This window comes from Tyto alba, unplaced genomic scaffold, assembly GCF_018691265.1.
Source record: "Tyto alba isolate M040663 unplaced genomic scaffold, T.alba_DEE_v4.0 Super-Scaffold_39, whole genome shotgun sequence".
NCBI lineage: Eukaryota > Metazoa > Chordata > Aves > Strigiformes > Tytonidae > Tyto > Tyto alba.
The window spans coordinates 267,186-283,892 of record NW_024881314.1 but is presented as its reverse complement, the minus strand read 5'-3'; the positions used below and the strand labels follow the sequence as shown (position 1 = coordinate 283,892).

At 43.4% G+C, this 16,707-nt stretch overlaps 1 protein-coding gene across 1 annotated transcript in view; it reads left to right on the top strand.

The window, feature by feature from the left end:
• The first annotated feature begins 4,703 nt into the window (after positions 1–4,703).
• The window catches only part of ASPSCR1 (ASPSCR1 tether for SLC2A4, UBX domain containing), a 47,506-nt gene continuing 35,502 nt past the window's right edge, over positions 4,704–16,707 (top strand). The window contains exons 1-4 of the mRNA XM_042802689.1: positions 4,704–4,802; positions 4,884–4,939; positions 5,857–5,968; positions 9,893–9,993. Of these exons, the coding sequence (XP_042658623.1) occupies positions 4,704–4,802; positions 4,884–4,939; positions 5,857–5,968; positions 9,893–9,993 (368 nt within the window). The remainder of the gene's footprint in view (positions 4,803–4,883; positions 4,940–5,856; positions 5,969–9,892; positions 9,994–16,707) is intronic.

The window sequence follows — 16,707 nt, the reverse complement described above, 5'->3', positions numbered from 1 at the left end:
GATCTTTGGGCCTTTGTCCAAAGAGGTGATGAAAAGAAATTTAAATTTTGACTGTCTTGGCTTTACTGAGATTTACTTCAGATTTCTTACTTCTCCTGGTTCAGGCAACTCAGGCAGGTTTCTTTCAGAGCACTCTCGCTTACAATTCTTCTGAACCCTTGTAAAATGCAGATATTACCTCTGTTGTGAAGGAGCAAGGGGGCTGTTAAGAAGAGTCTAAGGCTGTGCGAGGTTGTGGCATGACAGACTGCTTTCTTACTTCTAGACATTTAAATCTGGTACAGTTTAACTCTCTGATGTCCTGAACTTGAGAGAGCATCAAAGTGCACACAGGTTTTAGAAAATTTTATAATAAAGTCCTTCAGCACAAGGGGTTCACCAAGTTTTAATCTTTTGATAAGAGCCACCCTACATTGAATAGACTGGGCTCAGTACAGAAGGAAGCTCAGGGAAAGCTGAGAAAGAATTGGACTCCGGTTCCAGGCACTGAGGATTGGGCATTTTTATGGGTAGGAGTAAGGCACGTAGGGGGCCACCAAGAGATTTTTAATGATGGGGAATAATGTTAAGGGAGATGCTGTTTTCATTTAATACCTTTCAAATTATCCTGCATACTATATTCCAGTATGTCCTAATGTAGATCTGTATGTTGAAGTGTGGTGGACTATGTTACACAACAGCAAATGAGGCGGTTCTGAAATTCCCTAGTACTCTGCCAGGACCGAGGCCGCTCCAGGAATTGCCCTTTTGATGTTTCCCTATCAGAAACCGAGAGGTTTACACCTGGAGTCCTGTGTGCAAGGACTTGTGCCACAGGTACATTTCCCCTTTGTAGCCAGCTCTCATGCCTGACGTAAGCAGCTCTGCAGCCCTGGCTCAGTTGAAGTTCTCCGACTTGTTTCTTGGGTCTTGTGTTGATCAAAAATGTGGGTGTGTGTGGCGTGAGAAGACCACTCCTAGAAGCCCAGTCACCAACAGACAAAATCCTGCTTTCGCATAGCCACACTACCACCATCTCTTCTAACATCAGTGGTGGGTAGGAGTAAAGCAACTCTGATAGGCCAACAGAGCTCATTTGTACCCTTCACGCAAACATAACGCACTGTGCTCTGGTAGGAACCACCCTCTTGAATGTCCCCAGGACTCAGCTTGATCAGTAGCATATACTGTTGGTACGGACAGGAGGAAATACTTTTCAGAATCATCGTTGCTGTGATAAAGTAACTATTGTTCTGTATCGTATTTTGGAACTGGTTACAACATATTTCAAGATGTTCACAGTTAATTTCCTACCCATTCAAAAGAAAAAAAAAAAGGGGGAGGGGGCACTTCCATGCTTTATCAAGAAGCAAATTTATGCATTATTGTCTGTGTGGGTGTGTGACAGAATGCAAACGGGCATCATTCCAAGGATATGTATCTAATGCAGAGCACTAGCTGCCTAAAAGATGATTTTAGGGAAAGGTCATTCTACAGTTTGTTCGCTGTAATGACTAATGGAATGCAATTTCTGGAAAGTTTTTAGCATGGTGAATGCTGTTTTGCTGAGACTCACCTGGTAGATTTGCAGTCATCCTCTTGATCCTGACAGTGGCAGAAATCCAAATTGTTAAGGGTATTTTCAGCTATTCCCTAATGAGTTCCTCTTTGTAGCAGTTTAATGAGCTCCAGGTTGTAGTTACCTCCCCCTTCTTTCTCTCCTGATGCTTCTAATTTCAGATAAATATTTGAGATTAGAAGTGGCTCTGGGTATGAAATGTGACCCTTAACCCCCATGCAACTTTCTGATTATGACATGCCATTAAAAATGAGATTCATCTCTCTAATCCTGCAACTTGGAATTGTTCAGCTCAAATTACATCGGTGTCTTTTTAACAGGAGTAACATTTTTTTAAGGGATGTGTCACTTTCAGATGCAAAATACGAAACAGCTGCCTGCTTCAGACATCAGATAGGAGCTACCCCCTATCCAGAAACAAGACCAGTTTTTTGTGCTCCATGAAACCCAAAGTGTATCTTTTAAAATGGAATGGCTGCTCCACCTCAGCAGCTGAATAATCACTGGTGTTACTGTAGCCATTGCATGCCTGTGCAGGTATTAATTAGCGGAAGGACAGGACATCTTCATTCTGTGCTACCTGCTGAGCTTTGGATCTCTACCCTATTTTAAAGACTAAGAAGAACTTGCACACTGTAGGTATTTGTTGCACCGTTTGTAGGCAAAAGTGTGAAAGCTTTCAGAACAATCTTGCCCTTAACTCTTCATGCCTCTTCACATGTTTTACAGCAAAAGGCAATTATAAAGGTAGGGAATTGTAAGAAATATGTCTCTAGGCTTGTGAACGTTACAGAGATGGTGACAGAGAATGGTTAGTGATTGTTTCTTAGTAAGAGCTTGGGAACACCTGGGAAGAAGTTCTAAACCAAACAAAATTAAGTACTTCTGTCATACAACACAATTTAACTGTGGCATTCATTGCCCCATGATCCAGCAGATGCCAAAAGCTCAGATGGGCTCAAAACATGGCTGGGCAAATTCAGGTATGAAAACGCCATCAGATGTGATTAGACATAAAGACACAACCTCTGACTCTGGAAGTCTAGAAGATGCAGATTGCTGAAAACTGGAAGTTGACACTGGGGAAAGTATAACTGCACTCTCCTGCCCTGCTGCTGTTCCCAGCCACTGTCAGAGATTGTGTTCTGATTACCTTGGTGTAAGCTGGTGTAGCCATTCTTATTAAGAAGCTCTTCTAAGATGTGGGCCTCTCTCCTAGAAAAGAGCATCCTTGAGAGGACAGTCATTCATAACCTCCTTATGCAATGCTGAATTTCAGGGTATGAGCAAATTTCTTAGCGACATAAGTTGAGAACTGACAAGCAAAGAGAGGATGGTGGCAATACCTCCATATATAGCTATCATGATTATATTCAGAAAGTTCCATAGCTGCTTATCTAAAAGAGTAAATAAAAAAAAAGTGCGCATAGACAGCTTGCAGGGTATTGACATATGGTTGAAAGTCATTCAGCTGATGTGGACTGATGAGTTACTGATCAGCTGTTCTGTAGTAAGTGGCCATATATATAACCCTTGTCCATCCTAGCTCTGAAAATAAAGTACATCGACTTAAACCATTTTAATGTGTTTAGGAATTACAGACGTGGACTGGGATGCCAATATCCTGAATGCTGTAGCTGTGTAAGTGATATGACAGTGATACTTCCCAACACAGTGGAAAAAACAAATGTAAAGACATTCTTAAGCATTGTTTTTAAACAAGGCATTATATACCAGGACATCATTTATTACTATTACTACATCTTATAGAGTAGTTATGGTGTTGGGTGGACTTAGGAATCCACATGCATAAGCAAGGGGATGTCTCTCCATCATTAAAATTCCCGTTCTCTTTCTCCCTTCCCTCGCACTGCTGATATGGTAAAAACGAGCCAGTGTTATCTTTTACGAAAGTGTCTTTCCTTAAAAGGATCTTTTTCCTTTATAAGCCAAGCAAAGCAGACATTTTTGTGGGCGCTGGGGGTGGCGGTGGGGACTTAAGCTTAACATATATGATAAATATAGAAGAAGTAGAGAAAGTATTTGGCATGTGGTAACAACTTAGGCTAAATAAATTCCAGTGGTTACCCAAACTAGAAGTTTTTTGATGATAGCAAACAAAACAGACTGCAGTTGAATCTCTGAGTGTGCCTTCGATGCTGAAAAGGCAGTGCTAAGTGTGAAGGAGCAGCTCATAAATAAAGTCTCTGATAAATTTTGTGTTGTAAAATGTAAAATAATCTTGGTTCCCCAGCTGCAGTCATCTCATCTGAATGGCTGAGTTTGTAACACTGATCGTGAGAGGCCCAATCAACATTTTTCCTTCCCCTTCCCACCCCCCCCCCCAGAATAAATTGCTTTCGAAGGCAGTGGGATGCTCCAATTTGTCTTATCCTGATTGTGACACTGTCTAGACACTCATCTGACAATGGGAACGTAGGAAAATGTTCCCCCCTTCTCTCTGAAATGTGGTTGTTAACAATAGATTTTATATTTTGCCATGGAGTACCTTTCTTGTACCTGTTGGTATTTTTTGAGTTATTGCTCACTGCTTGGTAAAGAGGCAAGACCTTAAATCTGGCGAAGGGATTTCTTGCCATAAATTTATCCCGCGAGTGCCAGGCCCCCAGACAGATCCCTTCGGCCTCCGGGTGAGGAACGCCCGGTGCTCGCTGCGCGCCCCGGCCGGGGGGGTTACTGCGTGGGTTGCCAGGCAAGGTCCAGCTACAGCGAAGAAATCTATTTTCTTTCCCTAACGGTCAGGGGGTTGACGGGAACACTGGAAACCCGACGGAAAACACGCCGAGCCGCCCAAGTGCCGCTGGCCCCCGCAGGGCTGCGGGACGGCCCCGGGCCCGCAGCCGCCGCCTCGCTCGAGCGGGCAGGGCCCGGATCGCCGCCGCCCGCCGGGGGAGGCGCCCCCCGGTCGGCCCGGCGGCCGCCGCTGGGCTCCCGCGGCCCGTTCGCCCCCGCGGAGAGGCGGCTGCTGCGGGCGGGCGGGCGGTCGGTCGCCGCCGCCGTCCCCGGTCCCGCCGCCGTCCCCGGTCCCGCCGCCGCCCGCGGCCCTGCGCGGCGGGGCGGGGTCTGCGGGCAGGGCCGGCCCAGGGCCCGGCTCCGCCCCGGGCGCGCCGGGGCGGGAGGGAAGATGGCGGCGGCGGGCGGGGGGGGCGCGGTGGTGTCGGTGCTGGCCCCCAGCGGGCGGCGGGTCACGGTGCGGGTGGGGCCCGGCACGGTGCTGCTCCAGGTGGGTCCGCGGCGGGGGCGGCCGGCGGCGCGGCGCGGCAGGGCCGCGGGCCGGCCCGTAACGCCTCTGTTCTCTCCGCAGATCCTCGAGGAGGTCTGCAGGAAGCAGGGCGGCAGCCCCGGCGAGTACGGCCTGAAGTGAGTCTCACCGCGGGGCCGCCTGCGCCCCGCCGGGCCGGCGGGCGCCCGGGCCTGGTCCCGGCTGGAGGCCGCGCCGCTGGCGGGAGAGGCCCCGCCCGGGGCCGGGCCCGGCGAGGCGCTCGCCCGGTGCCCGCGGGCTGCCCCGGGCTGTCCCGCGTGGCCGGGCCTCGGCGCGGGCGCGCGTGTGGCGGGTGGGTGGGTGCCGAGAGGGGGCCCGGGGCGCCTTCAGCGGAGTGCCGAGGTCCGGCTTCGTGCGGGCCCTTGCCGCGGCTACGTGGGTCTGGCGCGGTAGGGCACGAGGAAACTGTTCACAGTCATCCGTGGGGAGAGGGACCCACAGGCTCTGCTTCAGAGTGTTGTCCAGTGCAGTTATTTTGTTCAAATTAAGCTCTCAATTTCCCCGTGCCAACTTCCCATCACTCCTGGGGTCCTGTGTAGCTTCCATGAGGATGTCCCTCCCCACACATGCACCTCTGCTGGTTCACAGACTGGTAGGACTCGTCTCTTACCTAGTGGTTTGATTGTATGCTTTTACTGTATTGTAGTCAAGAGGTTATTTGTCTTGAGTGACAGTAAAAGAAAGTGCCTTTTTGTTTAACAGTGAACACCAGGCTTCAATGCGTATTCAGTTGCTGTTTACCTCTTAAAGCCTGAGGAAGGACATACATTTGAGTGTTTTATCTGAGACCTCTGCAAACTGCATCTTTTTTGGTACACACAATAATTTCTGTTGGTGACACAGTTCTGTTGGATTACCAGTTGTGCGTTGTTGAATCCTGCTGTATGGCTTCTAGTCAGCCTGTGGGATATTCTCTCGCTCAATACCTGGACTTTGTATTGTTGCCAGTTCTGAAGTATTCTGAAGGTGGCATTGGGTGTTTTCTGGTGTCTTCATGGGCTGTGTTCTTCTTTAGGTTTCAGAGGAGCGTGCTGGATCTCTCTTTACAGTGGAGATTTGCCAGACTGCCCAACAATGCCAAGCTGGAGATGGTGCCAGTCACCAATAGAGTGGGAACTGGAAACACGGTATGTTAATTTCACAGTGTGACCCGATTTGTTCAGTTATCAGTTGTACTGAATATGGTCTCGTCAGATCTAATGAGCGAGAGCATGGTTAGGCTTGGCCTATGCTTGAGTGGAAGACCACCCAAAGACTGGTTGAGGTGTGGTGGAAAATGGTAATTGAGTGTCTGGAAGTCTTTACTTACAGTCTGTATGATGGTGGAGTTCCATCTGTGTGCTGAAGGATAGGGAGGAGATCTTTTGGGGAGCTAAAAAGCTAGTAGTCATGAATATGTAAGAAGTTAAATATCACTGATGACTTTGCTCAGCAGTTGAGCTACCAAGTTCCCTTTCCTAATTTCTATTTCAGTTGCTGCTATCTGCCTCTGGATTTTGACTAAGTCTCAAATTCCTACAGGATTCTCTTTTGCTTCTTTCCCAGCGTTGCTGTTCATGTTGTGTTCACACAGCTTCAGAATTTGTTGTGACGTGTGTTGTGTTAAGCAGTTGCCGAATGTCCCTGTTTAGTATAATTTGCAAAGGGTTTATGGATGCTGTGTTCTGTAGGAATTATTGTCACGTTTGAGAGATTTAAAAATCCTTTTTGCATGTAACTATAACAGCAGGAGGCATAATTTTTAAAACAATGCATAGGTGTTAATAATCGTAAACATTTTATGTGGTAAAAATGATGTATGATCTTATTTAAGTAGTCTGGAGTGAAAATTTGTCTATCACTAACAGTCATCTCTCTTACTGACTTTCTCATACGGAGTTTCTCAATTTCTGTGAAAGTTTCAGCTCTGTTAGTGCTAATGTCTTAATGTCTGTCTGCCAAATTGTGTTAGTGGAATTTTGTTATAGGCAGCATGCAAAGATAAACTGATATGTACACTGAAGAGTGAACTTTGTAGTGTGAGAAGGTTTTGGACTCTGCTGTAGTTTACTGTGGGTGCGCAATGTAGTTTTGGGGGTCATTGGTGTTCATGTTTTCTTCTGTAAAACCGCCATGTGCTTTGTTTTGGCACTAATGTTTTCTTTCTGACTTTGTGGTAGAAAGAAATTTGTGCTCCAAATGGCGTATTTAGTTAAAAAAATACCACAAGCGGGTAGCATCTGCTTAAAATTTTCAGTTAAAAAAAGTTGTGATAGCATGGATTGTCTTCCAGAGGAAAGTGTTTCTGTTAAAATAGTACAGTGATGACTTTACCTGACATTTGCATCCAGTTTGGGAGGTATTGTACCGAAGGAAAATAGTGATTTTATTTTATTTTTTTTTTACCCGTGAAGATATATGCAGCATATGTCAGAAAGGGTGAGAAGGACAGTGTGCTGTAGGAGAGGGGTTATAACATAGAATCACTACTTTAGATCACAAAAGAGAAGAGCTAGTGAAAGTTTTAAGTTGTTACTGTTTAGTTGTATTTCAACAGAAGAATCTACAGAAGTGAGGCTTCCTTTGGAGTGCTCACTGCTATTTAATGGAGTTGAGAAGATACAGCAAATATGCTTGTGAAGAGAGCAGTCTACACAGAGTTGCTGTCCTGTAAAATAAGAGCAGAGATTTCAATTGGAAGAATTTTACAGTCAGTGTAAGAAAATACTTCGTACAGAACAACTGACCAAAACAATTCCCTGCCACAGGGAACTAGAGTCAAATACTATAGGAAGCTTAAAACAGCTGGATAACTGTGACTAGAACTGACACTAGGATCATGCCCTAATACAGTGGCCATTGAGATGTGGACTCAGTCATGCGGGCCCGCTGCAGTAATGTTGGGATGAGTCTGGTTCTTTGTCTTTTGTTATTGTCTCTTTTATTGAGATAATGTGTGTGGAAGTAGGTGTGCTTTCCTGTGGGATGTTGGCAGCAATTACCCCTAGAGACAGAATACAGGTTTTGATAAATCATTGGTTTGTTCAGCAAAAATGATATTTTTAAGATGGAATGCTTTTGGATTTGCCTTTGCAAGTAAAAATCATTGATTCCTGTAAGGCGGTTCTAGCAAAAAATTGAATGAATTCCCCTTGTGATGACAGGTGATGTAGGGGTACCATCAGCACTGTTCTAGTGTTAGCCTTTTGTTTATGTGCTTGTAAAGTTTGAAGATAATTGGTACTGGTGTCTCTATTATTTTATATAGAGCCTGGGATTTTAAAAAAGGCTTTTCTAATTGACTGAATAGGACTTTCGTGACATGCTTAGCTTTGAATTGTTGCCCAAAAACTGATGCAACTAGTAGTCTGAATTTCTGGGCTGGTTTCTTATAGAATGGTGATGTCAGCTGTCATCACTCCACTGTAGCTGAGAATAATCTAAGGCTTGTCTCCAGCATAGGAGAGAGCAGGAGGTTCTATTAGTGGTGGGGTGAAACTACTTAGTTCTGTTGGCTAGTTGTTGATGATGCCACTGTTTCCTTTATGTAGAAAAATTCCTGTCTTACAATTTGCAGTCCTGCAAGGACTGGTAGGAGCTGAGGCAGATGACGAACATAATCCTCCAAGGAAATTGCAGTCAACTGCTGGAGTGTGTGGTGTCTATTTTTTCCCATCTCTCTCACCCCCTCTCCCTGCTCACACACACCTCACACACACACATCGAGGATGCACTGACTGTTGGTAGGGACACATGAAAACACAGAATGAAAGAAAGCTTCTGTTGATGTCCTAGGCTTATGTCCTTCTCAGACTTTTGAATAAGGCCAGTTTATGTGGGTTTCAGAAAACTATAGCTGGCTAGAGATACCAGGTGATATCTAATAGGGAATTTTTGTGTTTTTTTTTTTTTTAACTTTTCTTTAGACAGGTGAGCTAATTGGAATGCCTGCATGGGTCAACAGGTAGCTTCTGGCCAAACTCAGACACAAAAAGGAAGCATACAGGGAGTAAAAGCAAGGATGGATAGCCTGGGAGGAATAGACAAACCTTGTCTGAGCATCCAGGGATGAAGTTAGGAAAGCTTAAGCCCAATTGGAATTGGATGCGGCCAGGGACATCAAAGACAACAAGAAGGGCTTCTTTAAGTACATAGGTGACAAAAGGAAGGGTAGGGAAAATGCGGGCCCATTGCTCAACAGGGCAGGGTACTTGTTTACACAGGACGTGGAAAAGGCTGAATGCCGCCTTTGCCTCCGTCTTTATGAGCAAAACCACCCTTCAGGAATCCAAAGTCCCAGAGACCAGGGGGAAACGCTGGAGCAAGGAGTACATACCCTGGTGGGAGAGGATCAGATCAGGGAATACTTGAGCAAACTGAACATACATAAGTCCACGGGCCGTGATGGGATGCACCACCCATGAGTGATGAGGGAGCTCGCAGATGTTACTGCAAGGCTGCTCTTGATAGTCTTTGATTGATCATGGTGAACCGGACACGTGTCTGAAGACTGCAGGAAAACAAACGTCACTTTACCTTCAAGAAGGGCAAGAAGGAGAACACAGGGAACTACAGGTGGATCAGTCTCACCTCATCCCTGGGAAGGTAATGGAGCAGCTGATCCTGGAAACGATTTCCAGGCACATGGGCGATAGGAAAATCATCAGGAGTAGCCAGCATAGATTCACCAAGGGGAAGTCATGCTTGACCAACTTGATAAGCTTCTATGATAAAATGACTGGCATGGTAGGTGAGGGGAGAGCTGTGAATATTGTCTACCTGGAATTCAGTAAGGCCTTTGGCATTGTCTCTCATAAGAACCTTATGTATAATACTCATATTCATAGCAGAATAGAACTATTCTCAATATTAACTTCTAAAATAATAATGTGAATACCCCTCTGCATTTTTAGCTAATGTAATCCTGTGCAGCAAGCGTTTAGAAGGAAGTAGTGATTTTTTTTGAATAGCAGGTTCTAGAGATCATTGAAATATTAAAACAAGCTGTGAAAAAAAAAAAAAAAAAGTTTCATTAAATTTTCAGATTAATTCAGTGTATTTTTTTCCTGTAGGTTCGGATTGCATTACAATTAGATGATGGCTCTCGTTTACAAGACACCTTTCTCTGTCAGCAGACTTTGTGGGAACTTCTGAACCATTTTGCAAAGATAAGGTGAGCAATGCAGTGAGAAAATACTTGTTTGGATGGATCTCTGCATGATAGGAGTTAGCTGTGGTCACAGTGATCCAGCTAAATCCTGCAGATTTGTAGGGTTTGCATTATTTTGACTGTGTTTTTTCCTTTACAACAGAGATGTTTGTCTTTTCCTTGCTCTTTCGGATTTGACACTCCATAGTTTCATTATTATTTTTTATTCTGGAATAGCACTTTTGATTCAGGGCATAAACTGGTAAAAAACTGCTAAGGCTAGGAAGAAACTGTACTTGAATATATTGCTGCACCTGTCTTTTACACAACTTGTTTGAAGTCAAGTTACTGCCAGAGTTGAGATTGTAGCCTAGATTATCTTGATCACCAATATTTCTGTGCTGTTGTTCCATGTGATGGAGGGAGTTCTTTCTTAACTGCGTTGTTACTGCTTTTGAGGCTTGCTGTTATGCAAGTTCTTCAGGGAAATCTGGAGCTCTCAACAGGCTAATGTAGAATCTTCAAAACACAGATTAGATCCTTTTTAAATTGAAGAATTTCTGGTCCTACATTTATTGAATATATACATGGGTTTGAAATCTTATTATTTTGAGTCCAGTCTATATTCAGTGGCTTCTTTTGTCTTTAGCTTTGACTTAAAAATACTATATTGTTTCGAAATGACAAGCTAACAAAGTTTTCTCCAAAGACAGTTCTTTTATTTTTGTCATGGCTTGGAAGATGAAGCCTTGAAGCTGTGACAGCCATTCTATTCTGAACCCAATTTCCAAATTTATTTTTTTTCTATTGTAGTTGGCCTTACCTTTCTCTTGATACATTTTTTTTTGTTTGTTTGTTTTATTTTCAGGTCCTGTATTTCTAGCTTGTTCTTTCTCTTACATTCCTCAACTTCTGCTAGTTGCTCTGTTGCATTTGAATCTGTTGCTTATCTGTACAGATGCTGTGCTATGGTACTGTGCAAATAGGAGCTATTTTTGTTAATTTCATAAACCAATTAAATACTCATCTAAAGAGACAGTAGTGCTCTATGTCAAAACTTTTCAAGTCTCCAAGGCTGTGGTGCTAGAAAAGCTATGAAATGAGTCCCTAGTAAGGGTGATGATGCAGTAGCATTCAGATAAGCTGAACCTTTTAGCATACAGTTACAGGATACAAAATGATGTACTGTCAACTGTTAGTTGAGCTGTAGCAATTGACTGGTTATGGGTTTTGTGTTAGTACTAGACTAACACATACTAGCATAAATTACTTTAACTGAAATTTGAAGTTGCTTGTTCTACACTGCAATTGAAATAGCCTAAGCAGCGTGGTTCTGGGGTTGACTTCACTGATGTTACCTTATAAGTCAGGGTTGCACAGTGGAAGTGTGTGACTGGAGTTGCTCTAGAGCTGTTTCCAGGGTGAAGGAACTAATTCTTCCAGCCTCCCAATGATGTGCTCTTAGTTTTCTGCTATTTCAGCTCCCCGACTGGCCTGTAACAAGATCAAAGGAGTGACTAGTGCTGGCCCAAGGGAGGGAGTTTGGATCTGGGGCATCTTCTGTGTAGCAGGAGGGGATTGAACAGTTAGTGCTCACTTCCTGCCCTCTCATCGAACTCCCCTCATACTACCTCTGCAGCTTTGTGGGGAATTGGCTTAAGTAGCTGATTCAGCTGAAAAATAGTATTTTCCCCACCTACCTGTTGGGTAGATAGGTGTCCTAACCCAGTTAAGGGTTGTCTTTCATAGGCAGTTATGATGAAGTGTAGCGTATCTGGAAGTAAGGATCCAAAAGGAGGAAGCAGCAGGTGGGTAGGAGTGGCGTATGTCAGCTTTTCTACTCAACATGTTGTCAGCAAACCATAGTTTGAGGAAATGCTTGAGGTAGTCTAGTGACTAAAGGGATATAAATGAATCTTACTTATCCTACTCTGTTTGTCTTTAATGGTCAGGGACTAGGTCTACACTGTGTCATTTAAGTCAAAAGGGACAGCCTTCATGTCTTTTGAAGAAAGAGGTAGGCAAGGAAAGCCAGGTATAATCTTCCTGGGTGTTTTAAGGCCCCTCTTGTACCTTACTACATCCTTTGTGCCGTATGGGAGAAGAGTGCTTGTTACAGTTTGGAAACTGCTGAACTGACGAGGGTGATAATTATGGACAGTGACAAATAGCCTTTGTGTGGCTTTCTTGCACATTAGTTGGCTATTTCTTTGGTTTAAATTTTGAGGTTTTTATATAATTTTGGTCCTTTTGAGTGGTTTTATTTGTTATAGGTTATTGTAATACTAATAGTTAATGTACATGCTGCTCTTTTTAAGGTTCTAACTGCTACAGTGTGCTAAGCATTATTAACTTCAGTTCATAAGACACAGCTGTTCTTTTCTGCCCTCTGGAAGCTGAGCTCAGATGTTTGGATGGACTTTGCAAACTTTTGATTAAGTTTGACAAGCAGCAAAGATGCTGTGTGTGCCTTAATCACAAAACAAGCTCGATCTATAGCCATCCATATAGATTTCATGGGTTGTGCTGCTTTTCAGTGTGTATTGACGCAGTTGACTAACTAGTCAGCTAGTTGTTGACTTTTGCTGAATCCTTCCTTTGACTTTCCAACTGGAGACGTTTTCCTGGAATGCTCAGCTGCTCTAAGTGCGTGAGGGGAAGTATTCTAAATCCACTGGAATTTCCCCCAGGTTTCCAGGGTCCATCTTGGCTAATTGGGTCTGAAGAAGGTCTGGAAGCTATTGTAAGGCTGCTCCTCCTCTCAGCATGCGGCAGTCCTTGCACAAGATGTTTACAGGCCCTGTCAGATCACTACATGAAGGAATCTAATCTGCTTGCCGTTCCCCTTCTGAAGAACAGCACATCAAAGAAATGACAGTGTGTTTGATGTGTGTGCTTGCCTCAGTGAATGCATGTAACGGATTAACAGCAGCTGGAGGAGGAGCCTGCTGGCTTCCAAGAGTTATACAAAAATAAGTCTCTGGGGATCTTTGCTTGGAGTCTGTTCTGCAGAGACTGGTGAGGGCACAAGCGTTGTATACCCTTTTAGCATGAGGCCTGGGAGAACTGCTGCTTTCCTGTCTCCCACTCTTGCCTGTCTGGCAGCTTCAGCAGCTTTGTAGACTGTTTTACATAGAAGTGATTGCAGTCTGGACACTTGAAGACAGTTTTGACAATAACTATGATTCTTCGCTACTTTTGTGGTATCATTCATTAAGTTCAGATATTTTCCATACATTTTTAGAAGACTTTTCAAACCAAAGAGTTGCTTGGATTGAAGTAGAAAGCAATTTTGGAAAGGTGAATGAAACTAGGTTGTGCAAGTCAAATTGGTTTCCTCTCTTACGGGTCTGTGTGGTGAGAATGTGTGTTCTGTTGTGCCTTGGCTTCTCCTAAATGGTGATCATCCACCTTTTGTGATAAACAGGCAACTTGAGGTTCAAGCTTTTACTCCTCTAGGCTGTTTCGTCTCCCTTCGCTGTGATTCTGTACCATTTCCTCCATGTCTCAGCAGTCCTTTATCTTTTGTGTACTTTTATCGAGGATTCCTGTAGGAATACAGCTGATCCTGATTGGAAACAAAACCCATCAAAAATAAAATAGGGATGACTAGCTCTACTGGATGGTCTGGAAAAGCCTGAGCACATGTAGCCTGTTGTGGCATGCTAAAGGCAGTCTCTTAGGAGCTATTTTGTTCCAATCTTCCTATCAAGAGACAAGATTTTTTTTTTTTTTCAGCCTTTCCTGATCAAGCGTTGGCTGTTGGAACTTACTTGATTACTGCTGCAAACAAGTAAGGGAGGTTGGATTTTGGATCTTGAATCACAAGATTATGCTCATTCTATATTAGGAACTTAATCTTTTGATTCTTCCAGAGCATTGTATACAGCTTTCTGTCACTGACAGAGAATAACAAATTGCAGAACCGCAAATGGTGGCAGACGTATTCTAGTCATGTTTTGGTTGTTCATCTTGAGTTAGAAGGTTAACAGTGTTTCATAATCTGAAACTTAAATGTAATAGTTTGGATGCTCTGGGTGTGTCTGTCGCTTTCTGCGTTATGGGATTTGGTGTGATGGCTGGGAAAAGCGTTCTGAAAGAATGATACCTCAGGACTATAAACCCCCTGTGTTCTGTTGCAGCTGGTATGGAAGTAGTTCTCAGCCCCTGACTTCCCTAAATCAGACCCGACCCTCTGGACTGGTTTTGCAGGTTACTCTGTTTGGATTTGCTAACTCTAGCAAGTGGAGCTTCTCAGTTTCATTGTGACTCACCTTGTCCCATATCATTATGCTCTTGCATGCTTTATTTAGAAAGGCTTAAGTTTTAACCTTTAGATCAAGATGGGAGATAGACTGCTACAATTAAACGAAACAGAAGTCTCAATTCTGGTCTGTGCTTAACAGGTTTGCTTCCCTATGTCCTCCAGCTGGAAATCTTTGATGTGCTCTTGCTCTTGAGGATTGCTCAAGGATTGAGTATCATAAGTTTCCAGGTGGCGCTCTCAATCCTGAGTGACTTCTGGTTCCAGCTATTTCACTTATATTTCATTGAAGCCGAGTTTTGAGTCTAAATGTACGTGTCCTTGATGAATATTCCTGGAACTTAATGGCTATTGCCCTTCGTTTTCTACTCTGTAGGCTGGTTGACTCCTCCCCTGTTCAGTTTGTTTTGTCACTTTGTGCTGGGCTAAATAGATTTGTGTTAAAATACTAGGTAAGACATTGAATGTGTGTGTGTATGTATATATACACACTTCTAAGTTGTTCATCGGTGATGTATTTTGGACATAATAGACTACATAAGATAATAGTGGCAAAGCTATTGTTGTTAAGTAACTCTGAACATTATGCTAATACTTCAGATTAGTGGAAAGTAGTAAGATGCATTTGGTTATGTAGACTCTTGTCTTCTGCTGTGCAAGCAGATTGCTAAAGTGCTAAGGGTTATTTTATTTCCTTCTTAACTGGACAGAAAACATTTTCCATGTCTTAAAGTGGTCTTTCCATAACGGTTGGGTTTATTGTATGCCTATTTGTGGACTTACCAGCTATGAAGTAGAAGCCTTTCTAACAGCAGGAGTCAGTGTGGCCGTACCACAGACATGCTATGTAATGTATAGAGTCACTTCAGAATTAGAAGCTTGACTGACTGAATGGATTTTGACTATTACTTAAGGGATCCTTTTCCTACATAAACCCTGGAGATAACTTTGTGTCTGGTAATGTTATATGTCAAAATACATAAGTTTAAATTACACGATGCTAAAGGCAGAATGTTTTAAGTAGTGGAACTCTGTTCATTTAACTCCTTTCCAGGAAAAGTCAGAATGAATCCAGCCTTGATCACTGACATCCTTTTCTTGTAGTCATTCACTGTTCCGTTCCACAGGTATGGTGCTCACAGATTAAAGCATAAGATAGAGAATGAGCCCTTGAAGGTACAAGTGATCGGTGTAAGTGATGCACTAGATATAAGCAGTTGGAGTTCCTGCTTGAATTTTGTGACACCTGGACACCAAGTTGATGAATGTTTTGCAAATATATTTAGAAGAATGTGTGGCTGTGACTGCTACTGCAGAATTATCAACAATGCAGAGAAATGATTGAAGTAGAAATATCTTTCCAAAACTTCTAATTTCCAGTGAAAAATACTGGATTTTTTTCCAGGCTGCCAGGGTCCTGCAGGTTTTGTTTTTCTCACTGCAGAGACTAGAATGTGATGATTTAAGAGGCAGTTAAGTGCGAGTGTTCTCATAACCCTGTCAGTCATTTACAAAGCTCCTCATGAGTTCAGTAGTCAACACCAGAGTAAGAGGGCATAAAATGACAAGCTGACTTTAGTGACTAGCTTCTGCCTCTCTTGTCAGAGGCCTCAGGAGATGAGCAGGGATGTGTCGCTTTACTGGACTTTTCATTAGCTGATTTACAGAGAGGTGGTTTCTCTTCAAGTCACCCAGGGTGATGGGTGATTGTTTCCTGGAGGGGTGAGGCATAGGGGAAAGCCATTTTTTTATACCCAGAGACTGGATTCCAGAGAGTGTTAAGATCAAGGGAGTTTACCATGAGGAAGAATGTCAGCTGTTTTGCTTTTGACAATAAAACAGCTGTTGTAGTGCAGATGGTACATACAGCTCCTTATCAAGGGATGTCCTGTTGCAACTGCAATGACAGAGCTGAGGACAGAATGTGCTAACAAGAGCTACTGGAATCTTAGAGAAGGGTGAAATCTTACTGGTTCTCATTGTGTTGATGCGGAATATCCTGGGGCAACTTTCTCACCTTTTATTTTGTAGCTTCCCCTGCTAAGTTAGGCTGAAGCTTTTGAATCTAAAGCTTCTCAAAAAAAAATGCTTCTGAGAATTCATAGAATCATAGAATTCAGCCAGTTATCTTTCCAAACCATCACTCTCTCGGGATGGACAGTATTCTCCTGGTCACCTTTTGCCATTGGTGTGCTCGGGAGAGAGAAGCAAACTGTTACTTGCTTTAGAGCAGTATTTCATTCTATTTGTTGCTGTGCATACATGGAAAGAAACTGACCTGTCCCCAAGGAAAGTACAGTCTAAACTGTAATTAAACTATTTAACTTCTGGGTTAAAAAGAGTAGTATTAAGTCATGTTCCAGATTGGGTTCTGAGGCACATGAAGAATGATGTGCTCAAATTTATCTAGCCAGATTGACTAATTTCAGAATTAACTTTAATTATTTCTCATTTGTTTTTAAATTTTCAGGGCT